Source organism: Mustelus asterias, chromosome 11, assembly GCF_964213995.1.
Source record: "Mustelus asterias chromosome 11, sMusAst1.hap1.1, whole genome shotgun sequence".
Classification (NCBI taxonomy): domain Eukaryota; kingdom Metazoa; phylum Chordata; class Chondrichthyes; order Carcharhiniformes; family Triakidae; genus Mustelus; species Mustelus asterias.
In genome coordinates, this window is record NC_135811.1 from 69,195,994 (window position 1) to 69,220,599 (window position 24,606).

Below are 24,606 nucleotides of genomic sequence, written 5' to 3' on the forward strand. Positions count from 1 at the left end.
ACAGGTGAGGCTAATGTTTCACACTGCTACTATGCAGTTGCAACATGAGTGGTATTCTCCACTAACAGGATGAAAAGATATTCAGCCTATCACACAAATGAGTAATGTGGTAAATGAATTTCAGTGCCAGTGTGATGCCAAGTATGTATGTCATACATCCCAATGAATGGCAGATTGCATAAAACAGCATGTCCCAACCATGGTTTGCAACAGACAAGGTGCAGACTGCACACACAGCCCAAAACACAAGCAGAGGGTCTGACGTTGGCTGTGATTTCACAATTGGACATTTTCCAAATAATGTTCAGTGTGCTAAGAATTGTGCTGACAGCCAATTTAAGATCGCCAGTCAAGCTCGCAGCGTGGAACATTTGCATGTACTAAAAGCTACATATGTTAATACACAGGGCCCTATTCTTTGCAGACAGAAAGAACATGTACACACATTTGCTAACTTATTCCTCAGAGTGATGCCTTGAATAACAAGGGTCAAGCTTCCGGGTTTAAATTTCAAACTGCTTAGTGGCTGTCAGTCACCTAGTGCATTCTACATGGCCACACCTCTACCAAAAGTCTACTTGCCAACCAATCTGCACTCACTTCTCATACAGTATAAACTGTTGTTTTCCCCTTATAACGGTATTCTTGCCAAGTGTCCTGATGAGTACAAGGTGAAAATCTTCAACATGTCTCTGTTTTTCAACAATACTGAAATAAGAATACAAGCATAGGCAGGACAAGAGACATCAATTAAAATGGAAGAAAATGATTATTTAATTCAAATATATATGTGGTTGGGCAGGTGATGTGTTGCAGCTGTAATATGTGGAAACTCTCAGACACCACTGTGATCCACAGGAAATATGTTTGCAGTTCGAGGAAATGAGTTGCAGTCTGAGTTTCAGACACAGTGATATATCAGGAAAGTTACCCAGATACTTTGTTCCAGAAGGCAGTCACACCCTTAAAGCTAGGGTCATCTGATTTAGTCAGGAGGGTGCGACTGAGTGAGGGATCAAAAAGATCTCAGCTTTTCTAGTTACTCAACATGTGAGACTCTTTCAGCTTGTATGGGTGAGAGCAAAGATTGTAAGGTAGATGAGCAAATTGACCATGACACGTGGTGCAGGAAGGCATTCCAGCAGGGAGTGAATAGGAATGTCGTAGTATTAGGGGACAAGCTCAACACAGTTCTCTGTAACTGAGAGTAAGAGTCCAGAAAACTCTTGCCTGCCTGGTGCCATTGTTCAGTACATCTGCTCAGGATTGTAGGAGGAACTCTCCATGGGAAGCTGCTGTGGTCCACCGAAGTTGGACAGAGGACTCGGAAATTGGTGCTATAGAGGGTGCAAGTAACTAGGGTCTAAATTAAAAAGTACAATCTAAAGGCTACAATCTCCAGATGGTTACCTGAGCCACGAGCAAATTGATGTAGAGTAAATATGATCAGAGTCGAATGCGTGGCTCAAAGACTAGTATGGGAGAAATGAGTTTCAATTCATTGGACACTGGCAACAGTAGTGGGCTAAGAGGGGAGCTGTACCATTGGGACATCTTCACCTGAACCATGCTGGATGAGTACTCGGGCAAGTCGTTATAAATAGGGCAATAAGATGATCTTTAAACTAGTTGGGGAAGGGATTGTGTGAGAGAAGATGTGGTAAAACAAAGAAAACCATCAAAGCAATAGAGCAGAGTAGCAATTTGAGCCACAATACCAGAATGTGGAAGGAATTGACAGAACATAGGAACTTACACAAGTTCAGCAGCAGATAAAGCCAGAGTTGGCAAAAAATGGTAAACAGCTAAAAGCCTTGAATCAGAATGCATGCAGCAATAGTAACAAAAATGGATGAGTTGTTTGCAGATAGAAATATGTATGACCTGATTGCCATTCCAGAAACATGGTTGCAAGGTGACCATGGCTTGAACCTGAATATTGAAGGGTATTTTGTAAAGACAGGAAACTAGGAAAAGCCGGTGCAATAACTACTAATTAGGGATGATCTTAGCTCAAATGGGCAAAATACAGAATCAGTTTGGGTAGAGATGAGATATAGGAGGGTTAAGAGGTCACTTGCAGGAGTAGCTTATAGGACCCCTAAAAGTAGCTACAGAGGACACAGCATACAGGAACAAACCAAAAGGATTTGTAAGGAAGGTACCACAATAATTCTGGGTGACTCTAATCTTGATGGACAAATCAGTTTAGCAAAGGTAGCCCAGAAAATGAGTTCAAAGATTGCATTCAAGACAATTGCTTACAGTTGTATATTTGGGCGCCAATCAGGGAGCAGGCTATTCTAGACCTAGCAATCGCCAATGAGGCAGGGTTGATCAATGACCTCAAAGTAAAGGGAAATCAAGGCAATTGCGATCATAACATGGCAGAATTTCATATTCAGATTGAAGGGAAGAAATGTGAGAGTTTTAAGGCGAGCGTTTTAAATTCAAATCAGGGTATGAAGACCAGAGTGACTGAACTGAACTGGGAAACTAAGTTAAAGGGATAATGGAGATGCAGTGGCAGACTTTGAAGAATTCTTGTTTGTTACCAAAGGGTTGGAAAATAGAGATGGTCCCTAAGTACGTGACAAGAGCTGTTTGAGACCTTAATAGCCCTGAGCAAAGATTTATCCCAGAGAAAAAAAGACAGAGAATGATATATGATCCACGGCGAAATAAGGTAAAGAAATGATAGTTTCAAATTTTAAAGAGTTGGGCCCAAAAACACCAAAAAGGTAATATGCATGGAGGCAGAGGATGTGGAAATCATTCTCGATGAGTACTTTGTGTATTTACAAAAGTGGCGGACAATGCAGATATTGTAGTCAAGGGGAAGTGTGAAGTATTGGATGTGTTCAACAGAGAGAGAGGAAGTATTAATGGTATTAGCATCCTTGAACATGGATGATGTGGTGAACTTGGATTTCAACAAGGTATTTGGTGAGGTGCCACAAAGGTTAAAGAAGAACATTTGGTTTGGGTTACCACAGAGAAGGACTGGTTAGCAAGCAGGGATAAATGGGTCTTTTTCATGTAACAAGTTTGAACTAGTTCAGTGCCACAGGGATCAGGACTAGGACCTCAAGTATTTATAATCTATATCAATGATTTCGATGAAGGATCAAACGCATGATAACCAAATTTGCTGATGACACCAAGAGAAGTAGGAAAACAAGTTGTCAAGAGGAGGTTGTGTCTGCAAAGGGTTGTAGACAGGTTAAATGACTGGGCAAAAATGTGACAGATGGAATATAAAATGGGAAAGTCTGAACTTGCCGAGTTTGGAAGAATAGAAAAACAGCACATTATTTAATTGGAGAGAGATTGCAGAAGTCGATGGCAGAGATCTGGGGATCCTGGTACATGAATCAGAAAGTTTGGATGCAAATACAGCAAGCAATTTGGAAGGCAAATGGAATGTTGGCATTTATTGCAAGAGGGGTGGAGTATAAAAATATGGAAGTACTGTATTGTACCAAGCTTTGGTGAGACTACATCTGGAGTACATCTGGTGTAGTTATGGTTATCTCATTCAAGAAAGAACATAATTGCATCAGTAGTTCAGAGAAGGTTCACTCAACTCATCCTGGGATGAAGGACTTATCTTGAAGGTTGAACCTGCATCCAGTGGAGTTTAGAAGAATGAGAGGTGATCCTATGGAAACATACAAAATCCTGAAGGGACTTAATAGGCTGGATACTGTGAGGATGTTTCCTCTTGTGGCATAGACTAAAGTTAAGCAACAAATTTTAAAAATAAGAGTTGTACCTAAGGTGGAGATGAGGAGGATTTATTTCTATCAGAGGATTATTATAATCTGTGGAACTTCCTCCCCTGAAATTAATGGAAGCAGAGTTATTGAATATTTTCAAGATGGAATTGGACAGATTTTTGATAGACAAGGAAGTCAAAGTTTATGGGAGCAGGTAGAAAAGTGAAGCGAGACCTCAGCCATGATTTTATCAAAATGGCAGAATGGCTTCTGCTCCTCAGCCCTCTGTCCCGATGTTCTTGGGCACTTGGGCTGGAGTGAATTGCCTCATGGTGATGTTGGCCAGCTGATTCCAGGATTCAATGACAGTGAAAGAACAGCAAGAACAGTTCAAATGTCACAGCAGGATAGTGGGAGACTTGGAGCAAAATTTGCAAGTGATGTTCCTATGCATCTGCTGCCCTTGTTCTGCGAGGTGGTACAGTTTGCAGGTGAAGGTGCTGCCAAAGGAAATTTGGTGAGTTTCTGCAGAGTATCTTACAGATAGAATACACTGCGGCCACTGTGACAGGGGAATGCTGATCTAGCGCGCTCCTTTGCCTTCGATGATGTCAAGCTGAGACTTGTTGGTGCAGCACTCGTCCAGGTAAGTGATGATTCGACTTCTTTTCCAAATTCTTCCATTGTGTGTGGATGTTGCTGGCAAGGTCACGATTTGTTCCTCATGCCTACTTGCCCTGGAGGTGGCGGTAGTGAGCAGGCCATCTGGTACAGCTGCACCATGAGTGCTGTGAGAATGACAATATAGCTCCAAGTCAGGGTTTGGGGGGGGGGGGGGGGGGGGGGTTACTCGCTGCAGAATTCTAAGCCTCCGGCATGCTCTCGTAGTCAAAGCATTTACATGGCTATTCCAGTTCGTAGTCAAAGCATTTACATGGCTATTCCAGTTCGTAGTCAAAGCATTTACATGGCTATTCCAGTTAAGTTTTTGGGCAACAGTAATTCAGACAACATTGATGGAGGGAAATTCATTAATGGTTATGCCTGTTAAGGAGATGGTCAGGTTCTTGGTTGAGAAGGTTACCACCTGGTACTTGGCAAAAAGATATTTGCCACTTAGCCCGAGCATGAATGTTGCCCAGGTCTTGCTGCAGATGGACATGGACTGCTTCATTCCGAGGAATCACAAATTGTCCCAAACATGCAAACGTCAAGAAACATCCCCACTTTTGAAGGAGAGGTGGACATTGATGAAGCAGCTGAAGATTGCTCGGCCTAGTGAAATGACACACTGAGTTTTCCAAAGGAATAGATTCCAAATCAAGAGAACTTGAGGATTATAGTTTGGGCATCTGCAATGTTCTTCTGTCCTGAGGCTGAGCTGATTGGCCTGCGACAACCACAACCAACTTCCTTTGTGCGAGGCATGACTCCAACCAGTGGAGAGCTTCCCCCCTGATTTCCAGTGAATTCAGTCTCACTAGGTTTCTTCGATGCCACACTCGGTCAAATGTTGCCTTGGTAGTCACTCTCACCTCATCTCTGGAAAACAACTCTTATCTCCATGTTTTGACTGAGACCTTTAATTCTGAGAAATAAGGGGGAGATCACTTTGATAGGGTTGCACTATAGGCCCCCCAAATAGTCAGCGGAAAATTGGGGAGCAAATATGTAAGGAGATTACAGATAGCTCCAAGAAAAATATGGTGGTAATAGTTGGGGATTTTAACTTTCCCAACATTGACTGAGACAACCATAGTATTAGAGGCTTGGATGGAGAGAAATTTGCGTGTATTCAGGAGGAATTTCTCATTCAGTATGTAGATGACCTGACTAGAGAGGGGGAAAACTTGACCTCTTGGGAAATAAGGAAGGGTAAGTGACAGACGTGTTAGTGAGGTATCATTTTGGGACCCCCAGTGACCATAATTCCATGAGTTTTAAGGGAGCTATGAAGAACGATAGGTCTGGCCCAAAAGTTTAAATTCTAAATTGGGCCAATTTTGAAGGTATAGACAGGAAATTTCAGAAGTTAATGGGGGTAGTCTGTTGGCAGGCAAAGGGACATTTGGTAAATGGAAGGTTTCAAAAGCATTTTAATCAGGATTCAGGATATGCACATTCCTCTTAGATGAAGGGCAAGGCTGGTAGAAGTAGGGAACCCTGGATGACTCGAGATATTGAGGCCCTGGTCAAGAAGAAGAAGGAGGCACATGACATGCAGAGGCAGCTGGGATCAAGTGGATCCCTTGAAGAGTATAGGGGATGTAGGAGTAGAGTTGAGAGTGAAATCAGGAGGGCAAAAAGGGGACACGAGATCGCTTTGGCAGATAAGGCTAAGGAAAATCCAAAGAGATTCTACAAATACATAAAGGGCAAAAGAGTAACTAGGGAGAGAGTAGGGCCTCTTAAGATCAACAAGATCATCTATGTGCGGATCCACAAGAGATTGGCGAGATCCTAAATGAATATTTCTCATTAGTATTTACTGCTGAGAAAGGCATGTTAGGGAACTCGGGGAAATAAATAGTCGTGTCTTGAGGAGTGTACATATAACGAAGGAGGTGGTGCTGGAAGTCGTAAAGCACATCAAGGTAGATAAATTCCCAGGACTTGAAGAAGTGTATCCCAGGACGTTGTGGGAGGCGAGGGAGGAAATTGCAGGTCCCCGAGCAGAGATATTTGAATCATCAACAGCCACAGGTGAGGTGCCTGAAGATTGGAGGGTGGCAAACGTTGTGCCTTTGTTTAAAAAGGGCTGCAGGGAAAAGCCTGGGAACTACAGGCCAATGAGCCTCACATCTGTAGTGGGTAAGTTGTTAGAAGGTATTCTGAGAAACAGGATCTACAGGCATTTAGAAGCAAGGACTGATTAGGGACAGTTAGCATGGCTTTGAGGGGAAAATCATGTCTCACAAATTTGATTGAGTTTTTTGAAGGAGTAACCGAGGTAGATGAGGGCAGTGCAGTTGATGTTGTCTACATGGACTTTAGCAAGGCCTTTGACAAGGTACCACATGGTAGGTTGTTACATAAGGTTAAATCTCTCAGGATCAAGGGTGAGGTAGCCAAATGGATACAAAATTGGCTTGCCGACAGAAAATACAGGGTGGTTGTAGAGGGTTGTTTTTCAAACTGGAGGCCTGTGACCAGTGGTGTGCCTCAGGGATTGGTGCGGGGTCCACTGTTATTTCTCATTTATATTAATGATTCGGATGAGAATTTAGTAATCATGGTTAGTAAGTTTGCAGATGACACCAAGATTGGTGGCACAGTGGACAGTGAAGGAGGTTATCTGGGATTGCAACGGGATCTTGATCAATTGGGCCAGTGGGCTGACGAATGGCAGATGGAGTTTAATTCAGATAAATACAAGGTGATGCATTTTGGTAGATCGAACCACGGCAGGATTTACTCAGTTAACGGGAGGGCGCTGGGGAGAGTTACAGAACAAAGATCTAGGGGTACAGGTTCATAGCTCATTGAAAGTGGAGTCACAGGTGGACAGAGTGGTGAAGAAGGCATTCGACATGCTTGGTTTCATTGGTCAAAACATTGAATGCAGGACTTGAAGTTGTACAAGACATTGGTAAGGCCACACTTGGAATACTGTGTACAGTTCTGGTCACCCTATTATAGAAAGGAATTATTAAACTAGAAAAAGTGCAGAAAATATTTACTAGGATGCTGCCGGGACTTGATGGTTTGAGTTATAAGGAGAGGCTGGATAGACTGGGATGTTTTTCTCTGGAGCGTAGGAAGCCTAGAGGTGATCTTATAGAGGTCTATAAAATAATGAGGTGCATAGATCAGTTAGATAGTCAATATCTTTTCCCAAAGATAGTGGAGTCGAAAACTGGAGGACATAGGTTTAAGGTGAGGGGGGAGAGATACAAATGGATTCAGAGGGACAATTTTTTCTCAGAGGATGGTGAGTGTCTGGAACAAGCTGCCAGAGGTAGTAGTAGAGGCAGGTACAATTTTGTCTTTTAAAAAGTGTTTAGACAGTTACATGAGTAAGATGGCTGTAGAGGAATATGGGCCAAATGCGGGCAATAGGGACTAGCTTAGTCATTAAAAAAAGGGCGGCATGGACAAGTTGGGCCTAAGGGCCTGTTTCTACACTAACTTCTATGACTCTACAATAGTTTCAATTTTCGCTAACAGTCTATCATGTGGGCCTTCTGGAAGTAGGTATGTAGACAAAATACATAGTCATTCCTCTGTCTATTAATTTAGTCACCTATTCAAAAAGATCAGATTTATCAGGCATGATCTAACCTACATAAATCAATGTTGCCCCTCTCTGACCAGCTGAAACTTTCAAGGTATTCAGTCATTCTAAACTTAATAATACTCTAAATTTCCTAATAACTTACATTCGGCTGACTGGTTTCCCTTTCACCGTTTTTAAACTGCGAAGTGAGACATGTAATTTCCCAGTCTAAATGAATGGTTTCTAAATTAAGGATTACATTTAGGGCATCTGCCATGTTCTCACTTCCTCCTTTTAAAACACTGGATGGAAACCATTTGGTCCTGGGATTTTCGTTTCACTAATTTCTCAATTGCAGTTATCTTGCTTGCATCGATTTTGCAGAGTTTGTGTCCCTGATAATTTCCTTCTTTCACTAGCATAAACACTGATGCAAAATCATTCTTCAGCATATCTATTTCCTTATTTTCATTGACATCATCCCAGTTTAAGGGGCCCACACTGGGGGAAAAGGATGGTCAAAGCAATGTATTTGTACACACTGTTTATGCTGATTTTGGTATCCCTTCTAAGTTTTATTTCATACTCCTTTTTGAGCTGTTACCAACTGCTTTAGCACCCTTTGCTACACTGTGTTATGCCCAATAATCAGGACCTGCACCCTATTTGCTTTTTCTTTCAGTTTGATGATGCCTTACCAGTATATATGACCTAATAAAGTCAAAGTAAAACAAGCCGAGTCTCCAAACTCTGTAACAATGTCGTCATGACTTCTTTGCTTGTTCAATATTCCACCAGCTAGAATCTGTTCTCCTTCGGCCAGCCTAGGGAAACAAGAAGTGGGTATTATTTTAGAACAATAGGAGAGAAGATATCTGGGGTCGGGTCAAACAAAGCTGTCTTTTTTAAAACACAACTCTTTCCTCCATACACTGGAGTTCTTTCCCCCCCATCTTTGCTTGACCAAGATCAATAAGTTACCTTCCTCTCAGACCACAGGCATTACAATTCAGAGATCATTTAATAGGTGACTAGTTAGAAGGTTAAACCCCTCTGGACAGTGAGAGCAACTCTTCTCCCACCATAACCTGGACAAATCAGCAAAAGAGCAGTCCAAATTTCCAACCTCTCTGGGCAATTTAGGTTCAAAAATAATCAAACAACACAGCACCCAAACATTTATTTGAAGCACATCATTTTAATTTCAGAGAATTTACTTTTTCAGTGTAGCTCCAAGCCTATTATATACTGAATCCCTGGTGGTTGGACACTCTTCATTGCCATCTACTCTCAGCATGCCGCTCCATATTTTTCACAGAATAAAAAACACAGCATTCTGCCTAGGGAGTTCAACCAGGGAATAGCACCTAAGGAAAACAGGAGGGAGATTGGGCAATGGCTCTCTTAAAAGAAGTCATCTAAACCAAAGTTCATTTAGACTTCCTTCACCAGGACAGTAAAGCATGGTTCATCATGAACAGTTAAAATATTGGCAGGGTCAGCTTGTCAAATGATCAACGAATTATGGTGGCTCAGCCATTTTGGCCAAGAGAATTCCAGGTTGGCTTCCTGCTTTATTTGAAGTTAGCGATCTCAATTATAATGCCCAAAGTCAAAGGACCAAAAAATCAAGACAATCAGAAAGGTGGGGAAGATGGAGATGAAAGATTAATGGATTTGGAAGGAGGGCAAGAAAGAAAAAGGAGAGTGCTGAAGCTTTGTTATGCAGTATCTGGTACAAAAACTGGTGGTCCATATTCTGCAAGCTTCGAATGTTTGAATAATCAACACCAAGTTTCAAACATCACCCCGGGACTTCAACATCATGATTGTTCATTCATCAGAGACAACGGATGTGCAATCTCTCTACACCTCCATCCCACACCAGGACGGCCTGAGAGCTCTTCGCTTCTTTCTTGAAACGAGGCCTGAACAATTCCCATCCACCACCACTCTCCTCTGCCTGGCTGAACTCGTTCTATCTCTCAACAACTTCTCCTTTAACTCATTCCACTTTCTCCAAATCAAAGGAGTAGCAATGGGTCCCCGCATGGGTTCTAGCTACGCTTGTCTTTTTATGGGGTATGTGGAACATTCCTTGTTCCAAGCCTACAAATGTCCCCTCCCACAACTTCTTTACCGGTACATCGATGACTATTTTGGTGCTGCTTCATGCTCTCATCCAGACCTCAAAAAATTCATCAACTTCGCTTTTAGTTTCCACCCTTCCATCGCCTTCACCTGGTCCATCTCAGACATTTCCCTTCCTTGACCTTTCTGTCTCCATTTCTGGCAATAGACTATCGACCAATATCCATTACAAGCCCACTGACTCCCATAGCTATCTGGTCTACAGCTCTTCACACCCCACATCCTGTAAGGACTCCATCCCTTTCTCTCAGCTCCTTCGCTTCCGTCGCACTTGTTCCGATGATACCACTTTCCAAAGTGGTACTTCTAATATGTATTCCTTTTTCCTCAACCGTGGATTCCCATCGACAGTTGAGGACAGGGCCCTCAACAGCGTGCAGTCCACCGCCCGCACCACGACCCTCACCCCCTCCCCTCCCTCCCAGAACAAGAATAGAATCCCCCTTGTTCTCACATTTCACCCCACCAGCCTCCGCATGCAAAGCATAATCCTCTATTTTCGCCAACTCCAGCGTGATGCCACCACCAAACACATCTTCCCTTCACTCCCTCTGTCAGCATTCTGCAGAGACCATCCCCTCCGGGATAACCTAGTCCACTCCTCCACTATACCCAACACCTCTCCCGTCACTCATGACACCTTCCCATGCAATTGCAGACGGTGTAACACCTGTCCCTTTACCTCTTCCATGCTCACCATCCAAGGTCCAAATCATTCCAGGTTAAGCAGCGTTTCACTTGCACCTCTTCCAATTTGGTCTATTACAATCGCTGCTCCCAATGTGGTCTCCTCTATAATCGGAGACACCAAGCGTGGACTGGGTGATCGCTTTGCTGAGCACCTTCGGTCTGTGCGCAATCAGGACCCTGACCTTCTGGTTGCTTGCCATTTTAACACAGAATCCTGCTCCCATGCCCACATGTCTGTCCTTGGCTTGCTGCAATGTTCCAGTGAAGCTCAACGCAAACTGGAAGAACAGCATCTCATCTTCCGGCTGGGCACTTTACAGCCTTCCAGTCTTAACATCGAATTCAACAACTTCAAATGATTTGCTCTACCCCACCTAGACCCCTGTTGTTTTCATTCTATTTTTTTTTACTGTTCTCTACCTTTTATTTATTGTCTTTCTTCATTTCTCTTCACCTCCACTCTTTATCCCCCTTCCCTTAATCTTACCTCTGTCCCATCCATTCCCCCCCCCCCCCCCCCCATTTATTCTCTCTGTGGACAGCCATCAGGAGTTTTTTCCCCTGGTTTCTATGGCTATGACTCATCTTTCATTCCCTCCCCCTGCAGTATAAATATCTCCCACTTTCTCTGCCTTTTAGCTTTGACAAAGGGTCATCTGGACTCGAAACGTCAGCTCTTTTCTCTCCTTACTGATGCTGCCAGACCTGCTGAGACTTTCCAGCATTTTCTCTTTTGGAAGTTAATGCTTGTGTCCTGCTTAAAGGAAGTGTCGTGCATGTGCTTCCAGTATCAAATTGAATAGTGTGAGCATAGATATTGGTAGATAGTCTATTGCCAGAAATGGAGACAGAAAGGTCAAGGAAGGGAAGGGAAATGTCTGAGATGGACCAGGTGAAGGCGATGGAAGGGTGGAAACTAAAAGCGAAGTTGATGAATTTTTTGAGGTCTGGACGAGAGCATGAAGCAGCACCAAAATAGTCATCGATGTACCGGTAAAGAAGTTGTGGGAGGGGACCTTTGTAGGCTTGGAACAAGGAATGTTCCACATATCCCATAAAAAGACAAGCGTAGCTAGAACCCATGCGGGGACCCATTGCTACTCCTTTGATTTGGAGAAAGTGGAATGAGTTAAAGGAGAAGCTGTTGAGAGATAGAACGAGTTCAGCCAGGCAGAGGTGAGTGGTGATGGATGGGAATTGTTCAGGCCTCGTTTCAAGAAAGAAGCGAAGAGCTCTCAGGCCGTCCTGGTGTGGGATGGAGGTGTAGAGAGATTGCACATCCATGGTGAATAGGAGGCAGTCAGGGCCTACGAACTGGAAACTGTCAATATGACGCAGGGCATCATAGGAATCTCGGATCTAAGTGGGGAGGGAATGGAACAGGGGAGTGAAGATGGAGTCAAGCTAAGAGGAAATAAGTTCAATGGGGCAGGAGCATGCTGACACAATGGGCCTACCAGGACAGTCCTTTTTGTGGATTTTGGGAAGTAGGTAGAAGCGGGCTGTCTGGGGTTGGGAGACGACGAGGTTGGAAGCTGTGGGGGGAAGGCATCCGAAGGAAATGAGGTCGGTGATGCTGTTGGAGATAATGGCTTGATGTTCAGTGGTGTGGTCATGGTCCAGGGCTAAGTAGAAGGAAGTATCTGAGAGTTGGCGCTCAACCTCTGCGGGGTAGAGGTCAGTCCAACAGACGACAACAGCACCCCTTTGTCGGCAGGTTTGATGACAATGTCAGGGTTGAACCTGAGGGAGCAAAGAGTGGAAAGTTCGAAAGGAGAGAGGTTGGAATGGGTGAGGGGGGCAGAAAAATTGAGGCAGCCAATGTCCCATCGACAGTTCCCAATGAAAAGATCGAGGGCAGATAATTGTCCCGGTAGGGGTGTCCAATTGGAGGCAGAATGTTGGAGGTACGTGAAAGGATCTGTGGAATGGGGGGAGGACTCTTGCCCAAAGAAGTGGGCACGGAGACGAAGGCGACGGAAGAGTTCAACATCATGTCGAGCCCCGCATCAACTTGCATCAACTTGCATCAACTTGCATCAACTTGCATCAACTTGCATCAACTTGCATCAACTTGCATCAACTTGCATCAACTTGCATCAACTTGCATCATTTCAGTGTTGGACACCAAGAAATTACTGTCCAATTCCAGATTAAGACAAACAGACCCAGGGTATCACGCCAGCCTGCAATGCATTACTAGATCTATTTAAACGAACCAAAGCCACCCAATGCCAATGGAGCATATGATCGTACATGGAGACGTGACCTTCTGCATTCAGAGAACAGCACCACATATCTGAGCTTTGTTACACAACACCTGATTGCAGCCTCTAGAACAATTTGTTTTAGAATTTTAAAAATTTATGATTACCTTAAAACTTTATTTCCATTTACTTACTTGCTAAGATCTGTGCAACATTTGGCAAGAAGATATTTGCACTGAGGGGTAGTACAGCTATGAGTTTTCAAAAGCCGGTAGGCTTTGTATGCTTTCCCTGAGCGATAGTAACAGGTTGCCAAGAGAAACAGAGCCTCTTCTGAACGCACTGCAAGATGAAAGAACGCAGCTCTTAAAGACTCATAATTCACAATTTCTCACTGAACACAAATCACTGACACCAAGGTGATAAGAAACTAAATGTTTAACCTGCTATGAATATTACTGAAATCTTTTGCTTTTCATATGCATCTTCACCATTGAGATAAGCTAAATTCTAACATGCCTTATCCACTGCAGGTTCCTGTAGATTAAAGCAATTTTCTCTTTAATTCTCAGAACATGGGAGATGCAGGTTATTCATTGCCCATTTTGTTCTAGTTTGGGACTAGAACTTGGGAGTTGTCTATGAGAGACTGGGTGTGGTTAAGTTCCATTCGCTGAGGACATTGGCAAACTATAGGGTGATTACCATAATTGGTCAGCTTCTTACATCCTTTGTTTGCTGATTTAATTAATTCATAAATCACACCTTGCCATGGTCAGATTTGAACTCATGATCTCTGGGGTGCCAGTCCAGTGGTAGAAGCTCTCAAAAACTCAATTTAAACAAAAATACTCCTCAACAAACAAATGTTTTCTTCAATGAGGCCAAGGACATCGGTAGTGAAGGGGTTGGGGGAGGGGGGTAATTCAAACACCAAATGTCACCAACAGCACTGAAGTTAAGTGTAGTGCAGTTCTTTTGCCTGTTCAGAAGTAGGTACCGAATTGGGGGAAGGCTAACTACAACAATATTAGACAGGAACTGGGGAATGTAGATTGGGGGCACCTGTTTGAGGGTAAAGCCACATCTGTCATGTGGGTATCTTTTAAAGGCCAGTTGACTAGAGTTCAGGACCAGTATGTCCCTGTGATAATAAAGGATACGGATGGCAAGATTCAGGAATCTTGGATGACAAGAGAAATTGAGAGTTCAGTCAAAAAGGAAAGGGAGGCACACACAAGGTTTAGGAAACCGAAGACAGGCAGAGCCCTTAAAGAATTAGGAGAGTTAAAAGGGGCCATGAACCATCCTTGGCAAACAGGATTAAGGAAAATCCCAAGGCATTTTATAACGTTCAGAAGGAGCAAGAGGGTAGCTAGGGAAAGGGTAAGTCCACTCAGGGACAAAGGAGGGAATGTATGTATGGAGCTAGTCTAAGTGGGTGAGGTTCTTAGCGGAAACTTTGCATCGGTATCCACAAAGGAGGAAGAGGACATGGTGGACAGTGAGTCTAGAGGGGGAATGTTCATATTCTAGGGCATGTCGATATATAAGGCGGCATGGTAGTTCGCACTGCTGCCTCTCAGCACCAGGGATCCAGGTTCAATTCCCGGCTTGGGTAACAGTCTGTGTGGAGTTTGCACATTCTCCCCATGTCTGCATGGATTTCCTCCGGTATCCTCCCACAGTCCAAAGATGTGTGGGTTAGGTGTATTGGCCATGCTAAATCACCCCTTAGTGTTAGGGGTACTAGCTAGGGGAAATGTATGGGGATAGGGCCTGGGTGTGATTGTGGTCAGTGCAGACTCGATGAGCCGAATGGCCTCCTTCTGTACTGTAGGATTCTATGATTCGAAAAAAGGTGGTGATGGGTGTTTTGAAAGGCATTACAGTAGACAAGTCCCCAGGATCTATCCCAGAATATTGAGGCGAGAAGGGAAATTACTGAGATCTTGTACAAAATCATTGTGTCCTCTTTGGTCACAGGCGTGGTCCCAGAGGACTGATGAATAGCCAACGTTGTTCCTTTGTTTAAGGGCAACAGGGATAAACCGGGAAATTACAGGTCAACGAGTCTTATGTCAGTGGTGGGGAAATTATTGGATATGATTACTAGAGACAGGATTTACTCTCATTTGGGAAAAAAGGAACTTATTAGCGATAGGCAGCATGGCTTTGTGCTGGGGAAGTTGTGTCTCACCAACTTAGAAACATAGAAAAGCTACAGCACAAAACAGGCCCTTCGGCCCCACAAGTTGTGCCAAACATATCTCTACCTTCTAGGCCTACCTGTAACCCTCCATCCTATTAAGTCCCATGTACTCATCCAGGAGTCTCTTAAAAGACCCTATTGAGTTCGCCTCCACCACCACTGACGGCAGCCGATTCCACTCGCCCACCACCCTGTGTGAAAAACTTTCCCCGAACATTTCCCCTGTACCTACCCCCCAGCACCTTAAACCTGTGTCCTCTCATAGCAGCCATTTCCACCCTGGGAAAAAGCCTCTGAGAGTCCACCCGATCTATGCCTCTCAACATCTTATAGACCTCTATTAGGTCTCCTCTCATCCTACGTCTCTCCAAGGAGAAAAGACCGAGCTCCCTCAGCCTATCCTCATAAGGCATGCCACTCAATTCAGGCAACATCCTTGTAAATCTCCTCTGCACCCTTTCAATCTTTTCCACATCCTTCCTGTAATGAGGCGACCAGAACTGAGCACAGTACTCCAAGTGGGGTCTGACGAGGGTCTTATATAGCTGCATCATTATCCCCGGACTCCTAAACTCAATCCCTTGATTGATAACGGCCAGCACACCATACACCTTCTTAACCACCTCCTCCACCTGCGGGGCCCATTTGAGAGTCCTATGGACCCAGACCCCAAGGTCCTTCTGATCCTCTACAGTACTAAGAGTCTTTCCCTTTATATTGTACTCCTTCATCCCATTTGACCTGCCAAAATGGACCACGACGCATTTATCTGGGTTGAAGTCCATCTGCCACTTCTCCGCCCAGTCTTGCATCCTATCTATGTCCCTCTGTAACTTCTGACATCCCTCCAGGCTATCTACCACCCCACCAACCTTCGTGTCGTCGGCAAACTTACCAACCCATACCTCCACTTCCTCATCCAGGTCATTTATGAAAATGACAAATAGCAAGGGTCCCAGAACAGATCCCTGGGGCACACCACTGGTGACCGACCTCCATTTAGAAAAAGACCCATCCATACCCACTCTCTGCCTCCTTTGGGCAATCATGATGTGGAGATGCCGGCGTTGGACTGGGGTAAACACAGTAAGAAGTTTAACAACATCAGGTTAAAGTCCAACAGGTTTATTTGGTAGCAAAAGCCACACTAGCTTTCGGAGCTGCAAGCCCCTTCTTCAGGTGAGTGGGAATTCTGTTCACAAACAGAGCATATAAAGACACAAACTCAATTTACATGAATAATGGTTGGAATGCGAATACTTACAACTAATCAAGTCTTTAAGAAACAAAACAATGTGAGTGGAGAGAGCATCAAGACAGGCTAAAAAGATGTGTATTGTCTCCAGACAAGACAGCCAGTGAAACTCTGTGGGGGTTACAAATAGTGGGACATGAACCCAATATCCCGGTTGAGGCCGTCCTCGTGTGTGCGGAACTTGGCTATCAGTTTCTGCTCAGCGACTCTGCGCCGTCGTGTGTCGCGAAGGCCGCCTTCGACGGCGCAGAGTCGCTGAGCAGAAACTGATAGCCAAGTTCCGCACACACGAGGACGGCCTCAACCGGGATATTGGGTTCATGGCACACTATTTGTAACCCCCACAGAGTTTCACTGGCTGTCTTGTCTGGAGACAATACACATCTTTTTAGCCTGTCTTGATGCTCTCTCCACTCACATTGTTTTGTTTCTTAAAGACTTGATTAGTTGTAAGTATTCGCATTCCAACCATTATTCATGTAAATTGAGTTTGTGTCTTTATATGCTCTGTTTGTGAACAGAATTCCCACTCACCTGAAGAAGGGGCTTGCAGCTCCGAAAGCAAATGTGGCTTTTGCTACCAAATAAACCTGTTGGACTTTAACCTGGTGTTGTTAAACTTCTTCCTTTGGGCAAGCCAGTTCTAGATCCACAGGGCAGCAGCCCCTTGGATCCCATGCCCTCTCACTTTTTCTAGAAGCCTTGCATGGGGGACCTTATTGAACACCTTGCTAAAATCCATATAAATCGCATCTACCGCTTTCCCTTCGTCAATGTGTTTAGTCACATTTTCGAAGAACTCCATCAGGCTCGTAAGGCACGATCTGCCCTCGACAAAGCCATGCTGAGTATCCTTGAGCATACTAAACCTCTCTAAATCCTCATAAATCTTGTCCCTCAGGATCTTCTCCATCAGCTTACCAACCACTGAGGTTAGGCTCACTGGTCGGTAATTTCCTGGGCTATCCCTATTCCCCTTCTTGAAAATAGGAACCACATCCACAATCCTCCAATACCTCCCCCGTCTCCATCGACGACGCAAAGATCATCGCCCTAGCCTCTCCTTAGCTTCCCACAGTAACTTGGGGTACATCCCATCCGGACCTGGCGACTTATCTATCTTGATGCCATTCAAAGATTCCAGCACAACCTCTTTCTTAAAGTCCATATACTCAATCCTTTCAGTCCACCGCAAGCCCACAGTACGTCCACCCAGGTCCTTCTCTGTGAAAACCGAGGCAAAATACTCATTAAGCACCTCTGCCATTTCTACTGGTTCCATAGAGATTTTCCCGCCTTCACCTTTTATAGACCCTATTCCTTCACGTCTCATCCTTTTACTCTTCACATATTTATAGAACGCCTTAAGGTTTTCCTTAATCCTACCTGCCAAGGCCTTCTCGTGACCCCTTCTGGCTCTCCTAATTTCCTTCTTTAGTCCCTTCCTACAAGCCATATGCTCATCTAGATCCCTATCTTCGCCAAGCTCTCTGAACCTTTTGTACGCTTTCCTTTTCTTCTCGACTAGGTCCCTCACAGCTTTCGAGCACCACGGTTCCTTTAACCTACCAACACCTCCCTGTCTGCTCGGAACGTTGTCCTGTAGAACTCTAGACAGACATTCCTTGAAAAACTGCCACCTCTCTTCAGTACATTTCCCCAAGAATACCTCCTTCCAATTTACTCCTCTAATTTGCTGCCTTATGTCTTCATATTTCCCCTTATTGCATATAAACGCTTTCCTAGCTAGCCTGATCCTCTCTTTTTCCAATGCAAGCATAAAGGAGATGGAGTTATGATCGCTATCCCCAAGATGTTCTCCCACTGAGAGATCTGACACCTGTCCAGGTTCATTGGTCAGTATCAGATCAAATACAGCCTCTCCTCTTGTAGGCTTGTCCACATGCTGTGTCAGGAAACCCTCCTGAACACACCTAATGAACTCCTCCCCATCCAATCCCCTTACCCTAGGGATATTCCAATCTATGTTTGGGAAATTAAAGTCTCCCATCACAACAACTCTGCTATTATTGCAACTCTCCAGGATCTGTTTCCCTATCTGCTCCTCCACCTCCCTGTTACTATTGGGCGGCCTATAGAAAGCTCCCAGCAAAGTCATCAACCCCTTCCCACTCCGAACTTCCACCCACAGAGACTCTGTCGACAATCCCTCCACAGCATACACCTTCTCTACAGCTGTGACACTATCCCTGATCAGCAGTGCCACTCCACCCCCTCTCTTGCCTCCCTCCCTGTCCTTCCTGAAACATCTGAATCCCGGCACCTGGAGTATCCAGTCCTGTCCCTGAGACATCCAAGTCTCTGTAATGGCCACCACATCACACTTCCAGGCATCGATCCATGCTCTGAGCTCATCCCCTTTATTCACTATACTCCTGGCATTAAAGTAAACACATATCAATCCTTTGGTCTGAGCTCTCCCCTTCTCTATCCCCCGTTCATCCTCCCTCTTGCACTGTCTATAACCCTTCTCTGGTTGCGAGCTATCTTCCTCGCTCCCAGTCACCTCGTCTCGATCCCCTCCCCCCAACCTATCTAGTTTAAACTCTCCCCAGTAGCCTTAGCCAACCTTCCCGCCAGGATATTGGTCCCCCTGGGATTCAAGTGCCACCCGTTTTTTGTGTACAGGTCACACCTGCCCCTAACTTGACTGAGTTTTTTTGAGGAAGGGATAAAGATGATTTATGAGGACAGGATGGTGGATGTTGTCTACATGGACTTCAGCAACGGCTTTGACAATGTCCCTGATGGCAGGCTGATACAGAAGGTGAAGAACATGGGACCGGTGGTGAGCTGGGAAGATGGATACAGAACTGGCTTGGTCATGGAAGATAGAGTAGCATTGGAAGGGTGCTTTGCTGACTGGAGATCTGTGACCAGTGGTGTTCCACAGGGATCAGTGCTGGGAACCCTATGTATATATAAATGACTTGGAGGAGAAAGTAGGTGTTCTAATTAGTAAGTTTGGAGATGACTCAACGATTGGGGAGCTGCAGATAATGAGGATATCCTCTGCCAGAGGATGCAGCAGGATATAGATAATCTGGAGACTTGGACAGAGAAACGGCAGATGGAATTTAATCCCAAATGTGAGGTGATGCAGTTTGAAAGGTCTAATGCAGGACAAAACTAAACATTAAATGGCAGAGCCCTTAGAAGTATTAACATACACAGAGTTCCAGGCTTACAGGTCCACAGTTCCTTGAAATTGGCAACACAAGTGGATAAGGTGGTCAAGAAAGCATATGGCATGATTGCCTTCATCAGATGGGGCATAGAGCATAAAAATTGGCAAGCCATGTTGCAGCTGTATAGAACTTTAGTTCGGCCATATTTGGAATAATGCATACAGTTCTAGTCATCACACAATCAGAAGGATATGGAGACTTGAGAGGGTACAGAAAAGGTTTACCAGGATGTTGGCTGTTGAGAGGTATTAGCTATGAGGAGAGATTGGACAAACTTCGCTTTGTTTTCACTTGAACGTCGGAGGCTGAGGGGCGACCTGATGGAAGTTTAAAAAATTATGAGAGGCATGGATAGAACGGATAGTCAGAATCTTTTTCCCAGGGTAGAAATGAGAATTGCTTGGGGATGTAGGTTTAAGGTAAAAGGGAGAAAGTTTAAATGAGATGCGAGAGGCAAGTTTTTGTTTTACACTGATGGTGGTAAGTGCCTGGAATGCACTGCCAGAGGAGGTGGTAGAAGCAGTTACAATAGCAATGTTTAAGAGGCATCTTGACAGATATATGAAAAGACAGGGAATAGAGGGACAAAAGATCTTTAGTTTAGAAAGGCGGTCAGCTATTGGCACAGGCTTGGTGGGTCGAAGGGCTTATCCCTGTGCTGTACTGTTCTTTATAACTAAATGAACAAGAAAACTGGTAACACGAACATAGATGAAGATTGTTCGAGACAAAATTAAGAACCTGAACCAGATGAAGCAGCTGGGCATTTGATCGACACGCGAAGATCCACAGGGAACACGCTTTCCGAGTCCCCCTTTCTTTTTTAAATAACTTGGTGCACTGTGTTTTGGTTCCTATCGGCTGGAATATGGATTTTAGAGAAGGAGACAAGACTGACGCAAATAATTGGAGGCTTTAGTTTGACATCAGTAATAGGAAAGATTCTTGAGGGAACAAAGAGGGATGCAATACATGATTGCATAAAAATAAAAGAAAATATGTAAGCCAAACATGGCTTGAAAAGTGAAGCCTCACAAATCGGATTAACTTTTTCAAATATTAGAGAAACGCAGTCAACAATGCCCACTTAAGGCATCAAGAAACAGGAGTTTTCTCTGAGAGACCCAGTTTTCTCTGAGAGGTCCAAAGATGTGTGGGTTAGGTTGATTGGCCATGCTAAAAGTTGCCCTTAGTGTCCTGGGATGTGTAGGTTAGAGGGATTAGTGGGTAAATATATAGGGATATGGGGGTAGGGCCTGGGTGGGATTGTGGTCGGTGCAGACTCGATGGGCCGAATGGCCTCTTTCTGTACTGTAGGGTTTCTATGATTTCTATGAGATCCAAGTTAATTCGATAATTAAGTCGATTGTCATCGATTTCAGGAAGCCTAGAGGAAAACATGCCTGTGCCTATATCAATGGGGATGAAGTAGAAAGGGTCGAGAGCTTCCAAGTTTTTAGGTGTCCAGATCACCAACAACCTGTCCTGGCTTCCCCCATGCCGACACTATAGTTAAGAAAGCCCACCAACACCTCTACTTGCTCAGAAGACGAAGGAAATTTGGCATGTCAGCTATGACTCTCACCAACTTTTGCAGATGCACTATAGAAAGCATTCTTTCTGGTTGTATCACAGCTTGGTATGGCTCCTGCTCTGCCCAAGACCGCAAGAAACTACAAAAGGTCGTGAATGCAGCCCAATGCATCACACAAACCAGCCTCCCATCCACATTTCCCGCTGCTCGGCAAAGCAGCCAGCATAATTAAGGACCCCACACACCCCGGACATTCTCTCTTCCACCTTCTTCCGTCAAGAAAAAGATACTAAAATCTGAGGTCAGGTACCAACCGACTCAAGAACAGCTTCTTCTTTGCTGCTGCCAGACTTTTGAATGGACCTACCTTGCATTAAGTTGATCTTTCTCTACACCCTAGCTATGACTGTAACATTACATTCTGCACTCTCTTGTTTCCTTTTCTATGAGTGGTATGCTTCATCTGTATAGCGCGCAAGAAACAATACTTTTCACTGTATGCTAATACATGTGACAATAATAAATCAAGTCAAATAATGGCAATAAATGGAGTTGACTGATGATTGGAAGGCCATACGCTCAAAGTCACAACTTACAGATTTGGATCGTTTTAAGAATTGTCCCACAGAAATTAGTGCTATGGGACCATTGGTTTGGGCCATTTTTATTATTCATCCAGATGCTGGTATTGGGAAGCATACAATTCAGTAATCATGCTACAGACAAGGTGAATGCTGAAAAACCCACATTCTTCAAGGAAAATCATTCAAGTATGTGTGTAAGAAAGATCTCAACGTTCTAGTGCACAAGTGTCTAAAATCACTTCATGCCATTGTTGAAAGGGTGCATTCAAAGATCAACTGATTACAAGACAAACTGTAATATTTTGTCCTTGTACAAGTCGGTTGTCAGGCCTTAGCTCAGATACAATGTCCAGTTTTGGCTTCATCACAGAATGAGGGATATTGCGATCCAGGCTAATTCTCAGCATGAAGCATCTTCATTAACCATCTATTCCAATTAAATATTTTGAGGACCAAGGAAGTTACTGAAAGCCAGATCTAGTTTACATGTCAGGTGGTGGTTCTTCCCCCAGAGAAAAGTGGTCCTTTGAACCGGCTTCCAGTTTGTGCCGAGGACACAATCTTTTTCCTGGGGTAGGGGAATTGAAAACTCGAGGGCATAGGTTTAAGGTGAGAGGGAAAAGAGTTAAAAGGGACCTGAGGGCAACTTCTTCACAGAGTGGTGCGTATATGGAATGAGCTGCCAGAGAAAGTGGTTGAGGCAGGTTCACTGGCAACATTTAAAAAGCATTTGGCTAAGCACATGAATGGGAAAGGATTAGAGGGATATGGGGCAAACATGGGCAATTAGGACTAGCTGGGAAGGCACCACGGTCGACATGGATCAGTTGGGCTGAAAGGCCTGTTTCCGTGCTGTATTGCTCTACGACTCTATGACACAGATTGATTGAATCCTTCAAGCAAATGCTGGACTCTAACTGGGAATGAATTTCACCACTGATAATAGATAGATCCGATACTGCAATGAATCATTAGTAGACACACTTATGGTAGGTACTCTGCCAAGTGCATCCTGTCAGGAAAAGGAGGAACTGTAATATATTTATCTTTTGGTAATATCACTGTCATAGTTCTTATATACTGGAAAACGAGCTGATGGGATGTGATTTCTGTAACTGGATAAAGAGACAGAAACGGCAAGGGTCTAAACATTACTAAGAAGTGGTTTTGATATGTGAATGAACCAAGAGGAACTTCAATAGTAATTTACATAAGGTAATACAAGTAGTTTTGAAGTTGGTTCTTTCAGTTTAAAGGGAAACATATACCAGTTGTAAAAACTGTCAGCAAGTGAGGCAGAGATAGAGTATGTTTACTTTATAAAATAAAAAAGTTTGATCAGTTCTGGGAAAAGGGATTTCTGACTGTGTCAAACAATAGACGAGAGAGAGATCGAGATCAAAGGGAAGGAATGCATTTAAGAAAACACTGAAGACTGTGAGGGGACAGCTGCTTAGATCTTCCAGAAGACAGTGTGGCAGCTGGTCAGATATCCCAGAAGACAGTGTGGACAAGGTCAGACCTGGAGAACCAGTTGCCGTCAGCCTCAGGGGACACCCAAGAGCAAAAAGGCACTTTTTGTGGTAAAAATTACTGGAATTCTATAGGTGTAAAAATCTACAAGGGCTGTTGCCAGTAGAAAAGGGAAGGTTAACTCTGAATGTATTTTAAGTTAAGATCTTTTGAATTGTTCTCAAGTACTATTAACTATCTAAAGTTATTCTTGTGATTTTAAGTGCAATTTTTTTCTTGATTTTTAATAAATGTTGACATTAGTGTAAAATCATCACAATTGGTCAGAGGTGTCATTTCCCGATTTCAAAATACCTCAGCTGCAATAATCGTTTTGGCAGCTGTTCCACATTTCCCTTTGGGATTTGGGCAACAGGTCATTTAGCATAAGCTGTGCTTTAAAAAAATCATCACTTACACTGTACAAATGAGGCAGCAAGTTTAAATGATGTACATTGCATCATACCACGGTCCACACAAGTTCTGTGCTGAACTGTAGGATTGTTTTTGGTTGAGGGGTGGGAATGGATGGAAAAAGTAAAGACTGATTACAAGTGGGGAATGTGCTATACATTTTCTGGGAAGAAGAATAAATAGTTGAAGCTGTCTTGCAATACACAGTGCCACACTGCCCTCTACCTGTGCATCCACTGCCCCAGCTGCAAGCTTAGCTTTCAGGGCTGTCTACAACCAGTAGGCAAAGACAAGGTTACTTTAATCTTGCACAGTGGTTAGCGCACAGCTGCCTCACAGTGCCAGGAACCCGGACTCAATTCCTGCCTCAGGTGACTGTGTGAAGTTTGCACATTCTCCCAGTGTCTATTTGAGTTTCCTCCGAGTGCTCCAGTTTCCACCCACAGTCCAAAGATGTGTGGGTTAGTTGATTGGTCATGCTAAATTGCCCATTAGTGTCAGGGGGATTAGCAGGGTGAAGAGAGGATGGGGCCTGGGTGAGACTGTTGTCAGTGCAGGCTCGACGGGCCGAATGGCCTCCTTCTGTACTGTAGGGATTCTATGATTGAATTGTTAATTTAACACTAATGGGTAGATAGTACTCATGCAGTCACATTCAATGCTCCAGTTCCTACATACCTTCAGCATAAAGCCTTTCTGCGAGGAAGACAGCATCCCGATAAGCATAGTGGTTAAGTGCATGCCAAATAGCAGCCTGTTGATAGAAGACAAATGGTTAGCAGTGGCAATCTGAACAAAACATATGTTAATTGTGCTGTTAGAAGCATACAGAGTTGCAACTTCAGATCACCCAGTCTTTTACAGAAACAAAATTACTAAGTGTCAAACTAAGAGTCTCAGTGG

General features: G+C 44.0%; 1 protein-coding gene across 3 annotated transcripts in view; it reads right to left on the bottom strand.

Annotated features, from left to right (window-relative positions):
• Window positions 1-24,606, bottom strand: part of cdc27 (cell division cycle 27) — a 136,407-nt gene that overhangs the window by 75,894 nt on the left and 35,907 nt on the right. Inside the window, exons 2-5 of one of the 3 annotated variants that reach the window (XM_078223704.1) lie at window positions 24,382-24,457; window positions 13,178-13,325; window positions 8,634-8,759; window positions 601-708 (exon numbers count right to left, since the gene is read on the bottom strand). In XM_078223704.1, coding sequence (XP_078079830.1) covers window positions 601-708; window positions 8,634-8,759; window positions 13,178-13,325; window positions 24,382-24,457 — 458 coding nt within the window. The remainder of the gene's footprint in view (window positions 1-600; window positions 709-8,633; window positions 8,760-13,177; window positions 13,326-24,381; window positions 24,458-24,606) is intronic. The other 2 variants (XM_078223705.1, XM_078223706.1) reach the window with 2 other exon arrangements.